At 46.5% G+C, this 6,302-nt stretch overlaps 1 protein-coding gene across 1 annotated transcript; it reads left to right on the plus strand.

Moving 5' to 3' along the window:
• Positions 1 to 645: 645 nt before the first annotated feature.
• On the plus strand, positions 646 to 2,594 carry LOC120693307 (myb-related protein Hv33-like). The gene is made up of 3 exons (XM_039976731.1): positions 646 to 1,199; positions 1,356 to 1,485; positions 1,602 to 2,594. Exons 1-3 carry the CDS (start codon positions 1,142 to 1,144, stop codon positions 2,266 to 2,268), a joined length of 855 nt encoding a protein of 284 aa, XP_039832665.1. The 5' UTR covers positions 646 to 1,141; the 3' UTR covers positions 2,269 to 2,594.
• The last annotated feature ends 3,708 nt before the right edge of the window (positions 2,595 to 6,302 follow it).

The following is a 6,302-nucleotide window of genomic DNA, read 5'->3' on the forward strand; positions in this document are numbered from 1 at the left end:
AAGTTGATTTGAAAATATTTTTTTACGAAAAATCGAACAGCAACATGCATGCATGTTTTTCCATGCGCCAAGTTGAATTTCGAAATTTCTGTGTTCTACATCATTTAGCCAAAGTTGTTATTAACTGTAATTTGACCCTGCACATGCTAGCTGTATTATTCGTTCTAGAATCCACACATATCTGTTTGAGAACGGAGGGACGAGTAATGATTAAGAGAAAAAGCAAGGTAAGGTCAGTGAAGATATCAGGCATGAGCAAGAAAGAAAGAAAAAAAAAGGTGGCGAGAAATTAAGAGCTAGGAAGGGCGCCCCCGGAGTGTCAACTGCCCCACCACAGCTGTGTGTGGACAGTTGAGAGAGAGAGAGAGAGAGAGAGAGAGAGAGAGAGAGAGAGAGAGAGAGAGGGAGGGAGAGAGAGAGAGAGAGAGGGAGAGGAGAGAGAGAGAGGGAGAGAGAGAGAGAGAGAGAGAGAGAGAGAGAGAGAGAGAGAGAGAGAGAGAGAGAGAGAGAGAGAGAGAGAGAGAGAGAGAGAGGACGCCCCCCTCCTGGCGCCTATGAGCTCGCACCGGCGAAGATTGCCTTATCATGACACGATTCATGACCAAGCTTTTTTATTTATTCTAGCACGCACGCACACACCTAGCGAAAAAGCAAAGCGAGAGAGGCCGCGCTGTGCAGCCGTGCAACGCAGCAAAGTGTGGGCGCGCCATCGCTCCACTTGTAAAGGCGGCACCCCCAAGCAGGCGGAGGACGCCGCACTGTGCCGGCACCTACCTGAGAGCGACCTCCATCTTCCCCGCCTCGCTCGCTCGCTCATCCAACTCCAAGCAGCTCGGCCATCGCACTGCTTGCTGGCATCTTTTATATCCCCGGCCTCTCCTGCAGTCCTGCTGCCCTCTCCTTCCCACCCTGCTGCCTGCCACCATCGTATCTCGGCTTCTTAGCTTCCACACAGCGATCGATCATCGTCGAGAACGGTGATCGGTGGCGGCGCCGCCGAGCGCGGCCGACCGACGACATCGACGGGGTTAAGCTGCTTGGTGGCTGGCTGGCTACCCCGGCCGGCATGGCGAAGTAGTCGTGCTGCCACAAGAAGAAGCTGAGGAGAGGGCTCTGGTCGCCCGAGGAGGACGAGAAGCTCATGAACCACATTGCCAAGTACGGCCACGGCTGCTGGAGCTCCGTCCCGAAGCTCGCAGGTATTCCCAGCTAGCCTGTATCTGCATATAGCCAGGCCAAGCCACTCTGCTGATGGAGCACCAGCACAATTCAGTAGCATTATAGCTACTCATCTCGGCTGAAAATATTAGTAATTGGTGCATTGTGTTTTGGTTGTTGGGCACTTTGTTCACCAGGCCTTGAGAGGTGTGGCAAGAGCTGCAGGCTGAGGTGGATAAACTACCTGAGGCCAGACCTCAAGCGGGGCACATTCTCGCAGGAGGAGGAGGACCTCATCATACACCTCCACTCCTTGCTGGGAAACAAGTAAGCAGCTTTATTTCAGGCATCTGAATTTGCCTGGCAAGAATGATGCTAGCTCTCTCTGCAATACTATAATATTGTATGGCGAACTGGCGACCAACTACTACATGCATGGCCAGGTGGTCTCAGATTGCGGCGCAGCTGCCCGGCCGGACGGACAACGAGGTCAAGAACTTCTGGAACTCGTACATCAAGAAGAGGCTCAGGGAGCGCGGCATCGACCCGGCCACCCACCAGCCGCTCGCCGAGCCCGCCGCCGCCTGCCGCGCGGTGTTCGGGGACGTGGTCGACCTCATCCCCGCGACGGCGTCGCTCCAGCCGCTCGCGGAGCCAATGCCGCTGGACGGCGTGAAGCTGCCGCTGGACTGGCCCGTCGCCGGCGCCCCCGCGCCGCCGCCGTCAAGGTCGTCGTGCTACCTGCAGGGGGGCTGCTTCGATATGGACGCGCTGCAGCAGCACTGCGGCGGCGGCGCCGTCCCGTCGGCGTCGAGCTCCAGCACGCTCACCTCGATGGCAGAAGCCGAGCACTGCAACAACGCCGACGTCGCTGGCGCCGGCCTCCCGTGGCTGGAGCTCGGGCCGAACGCCGTGGCCGACGCTGCCGGCCACGTCGACAGCTACGCCGGGGCGCTGGACGAGCTCAGGTGGTCGGAGTACTTCGACGGCGCCTTCCAGGCCGCCGCGAGCCAGCAAGGCGCCCTGCAGGCCGCGGGGCAGTGCGTCTACAGCGGCAAGGACGACGTCGCGGTGCACTTCGACGTCCATGGGCTAAGCAACTGGTGCTGAACATTCCATCGCTCAAGAACCCGCCACCAAAGAAGAAACAGTTCGTCACTGCGAATTATTACTGCGACGCAAATTACTACGAGCATTTCACCTGGTGTTACTTAATTTTCCCCCCGTCTTCTTAATTGTCTCGTGGCTGCGTTGATATGAGCAGCGAATTCGTTCTTGTGATGATTACGATTGAAGTGTTACCACACATGTAAAGTACTACATACTATATATAGCTATATACGATGGTAATTAGTAAATACTGCAGAGAGAGGGAGAAAGAGATGAATGGGCCAAGGTTAAATAAAATGAGAATTATTATGTGGATTAGCTGAGCATACATGGATGCATGTATTTGACTTTATCTTGAGGTCCCCTTGCTCTGGTTTTGTCGTTTTTGCTTTTGCACATTAATGATATTTTGGTCCCGTTTCTTGGGTTGATCTGTGGATGCAAACGTAGCGTACATGTACTTCCATAGTTTAACACCTATACCAGGTGTCCAGGTTTACCTTTTTTTCTTTGATGGTAACTAATCATGGAGTTTTGCTGAATTAATTAAACTATCTTACTATTGCCAATTAGATAATCTTATCAAAATGTTAATGTTAGTCCTCATGAAACGTGACACAAAAAATAGAAATCCTAACAATCCCAAAAGTATTCTAGTTAGTAAACTTGACAAAATTATCTATTATACAAAATTTTCTTTTCTAACTACCATTATAGAAAAAACATAACTCTAAATCTGTATCTAAATTATCTATCTCTCCAATTATAAAATAACACCTAAATATGCATCTAAAATATCCACCTCTACCGTTGTGGAAAATAATCTAAAATAACCTCTAAACTTGTATTTAATTAAACTACCAGCACCTCCCATTATGGAAAATAGCCTGATTTAAATTTGTGTCCAGCTTATGTCTTCAGGAAGTCACTAGCTCCCTATATCTACTCTATGAACAAGTTTAGGCTCATCGATAGAAACCATGATTTTCGCCCGAACAAGATAATAATATGAACACTCCTCATCGACCATCGTCGTATAATATAGCAGCACCTGCAGGTCAATGCATGTGTTATATTAATGTTTGATAATTGGAACTGTATTCTCTGCAGTGGAGTGAAAGGAAACTAATTAGCCAATACTAGCTGCATGCTATCCCGAGGATAAATAATTGAATGCATAACAGAAGCACACATGACAAATACAAAGAAGGATTTTTCTCAACTTTTTTGGTTTTGTATACTAAAGTTATATACTGGTGGAGGGTGATCTTAGCTTTGATAATTTGGTAAATTAGTTTTTTGGCCCTGACAAAAGTTCAACTTTGTTTCTTGGGGCAAAAGCGTTTCTACCCCTGTTTTGCAATGTAATGGTGATTTTGCCCTTACTTTTTTAACTTTGTGATTTTACCCCTGTGATTTCAAAACGAAGGCTGAGTTTACCCCTAGTCTATTAAATCCAGGTAACGGTGTTAACTTTTGAACAAATGGGCAACTTTGCCCATACGTTTTTACCCCTGTTTCTTATGATAATTGTGTTTGTATCCCTGTAATAGATCAACAAGTTGACATTTTGAGTACAGAAATTGTTGAAAATTTCGACAGCATTTCAACTGACAATTCATGTAAATAGAATTAAATATCACACAACAAACTAATTTGACAAATCTTTGTGATTCACCCTACAAATCACAGCACAGAATAAAAAAAGTAGGGAGAAATTAACACATCTACTAATTGTTGGTGGTTTCTTCCATCTCATGAACCCATATCTCAGAAATTGATGAAACTATATCTCTGTTCTTCCATGGTGGTTGACGTTGAAGGGGCTATCGAGAGGCGCGACTTTCCTTGGGGCTGGATTGGAGCGGAGGGGCTGGAACAGCCGCTCCCTGCCGCGCACAGGAGCTGCAAGGGCCGTCCGCTCCCTGCAGCGCGCAGGAGCTGCAGGGACCACCCGCCCCCTGCCGCACGCAGGAGCTGGAGGGCCGCTCCCTGCCGTGCGCAGGGGTTGGATTCGGCGCGAGTCTTGGCCGTGCGCAGGGGCTGGAACACGGTGCGTTGGAGTTCGCAGGGAAGAGGGTGACGGGGAGGGGCAGGGAGGGGGCAAGGAGGGTGCCACCCCAAACCCTAAGTTGGCGGCATGGAGGGCGACAGGGACTCGGGGAGAGGGCAGCGAGTCGGGGTAGGGACGGTGAGGGGAGGGGGCCGGTGAATGGAGATAAGGTAAGGGCATTTATGTCTTTTGCCTCCACGTGTTTTCTCATTTTCTTTTTTTCTACCGTTTAATCCAAAAAACACTAACGGAGTTGCAAAATAGGGGTAAACGATAGCTTCGTTTTGAAATAGCAGGGGTAAAATCACAAACTTTAAAAAGAAGGGGTAAAATCACAATTATGCTTTGAAATAGGGGCAGAAACGCTTTTTTCCCTTGTTTCTTTGTCCCTTTTCAATTGAACTTGCTTATTTGGCCTAAAAGTGAATTTTATTTTGGTTGTTGGCCCTTCCGTTAGTTTGAAAAGCTAACGGTGTTACAAGCAACGTGAAATGACTCTTTTACCCTTAGCGCTAAATAAAACACTACAACATCATAAAGTAAAGTCATACAAGCATTTTAGGCTTCCTAGCTATTACCATTAATCTACCAAAAATAAGTTATAGTTTTTTTAAAAAATATGAAATTATTATTTTTAATACATATCTGCACATGGCATTACACTGACCATTTGAATTGTATATAAATCAACAATTGCAATCCAAGTGCACACATATCACCGTACAGCGTACATGGTATGATCGAACTTTATGAGCAAATAAAAATATTGCATTACTCTATACTCAAAGGTACTTATTGGTTGGTACTCGAATTAAATCCATAGATGGAATTCTATGTCGATGAACCAAACTTTGTAAGGTACTTTCTTTTATGAAAACTTTCCAATATTGCCCTGTCAGGCAAGCACAGGATTACGTTATTTGATCAAAGATCACATTTATCTGGGAAATAATAACGTTAAGAAACAAAGGTGCCCCTTGAAAGCTAGAAAACGTAAAACAACAAAATAAGTCTTCATTAGAGATATCACTCCTCTGCCTTTTCTTGTGACCATGGGATATTTAAATATTTGCCATCGTTACGAATGACACATCTTCAGTTATCATCCTTACAAACGTTCCTACAGATTTGCCATCGTGTTTGAAAGATGTTTAAGGTTTTGCCAAGTTAAAATGCTTATGTGGCACTCCAGCTTAGACCGCCACAGTGGACATGGCACGCGAAATGACTCTCTTGCTCCTACTCCATTTCTGCATGGCCGTTTACTTTTAGATGTGTGGCAACGATGATGGCACACTCAACGGACCTTGATATATAATGTGCGAGTGGTGCACAATAGCTAGATAATTGCTGCGCCATGCCAAGAAGGTTTGGAGGATAGTCTATTTAGCTACAGGGTTAACCCCGCCAAGATCAGTTTCCCATATGCTAGGGAATTGGCTCTCAAATTTTAGTGACAAGGAGAGGCGTGTCATGTTGGTGGGGGCAGCTGCATTGTGTTGGGCTATTTGGAGATGTCGTAATGATATTATTTTTAACAAAACCAAGTATTCTTCATTTATATGGGCTATTTTCAGGGGGGTCTACTGGTTGCGCCTATGGGTGCACCTACAGCATGAAGATATGATGAAGGTGCTATTTCGAAGGAGGAGTCTTGCTTTGGAGACCGTCGCCTTGGAAATAGCTAATCGGGGGTGGAAGCATAATCTCAGGATTGGTTTAGATCATTTTCCCTTTATTTTTTTTCCCAATTCGATCGCGGATGGCTTTATTTTGTAATAATCTTTTGGCTATATACACTTTGTAGAGGCTGGAACTCGTTTCCATTATCTAAAAAAAAGATAATTGCTGCGCGCCCAATTGCAAAACCTAATTGACACAATAGGTAGATGTATAATTCTGCATCAGTACGTCACGTAGCAAAGTCATTATTATCGATCCATCTGAAGGCTGTCGTAGCTGGTGCCTGGTGGTCTGTTGA

This window comes from Panicum virgatum, chromosome 9N (assembly GCF_016808335.1).
Source record: "Panicum virgatum strain AP13 chromosome 9N, P.virgatum_v5, whole genome shotgun sequence".
Taxonomy (NCBI): domain Eukaryota; kingdom Viridiplantae; phylum Streptophyta; class Magnoliopsida; order Poales; family Poaceae; genus Panicum; species Panicum virgatum.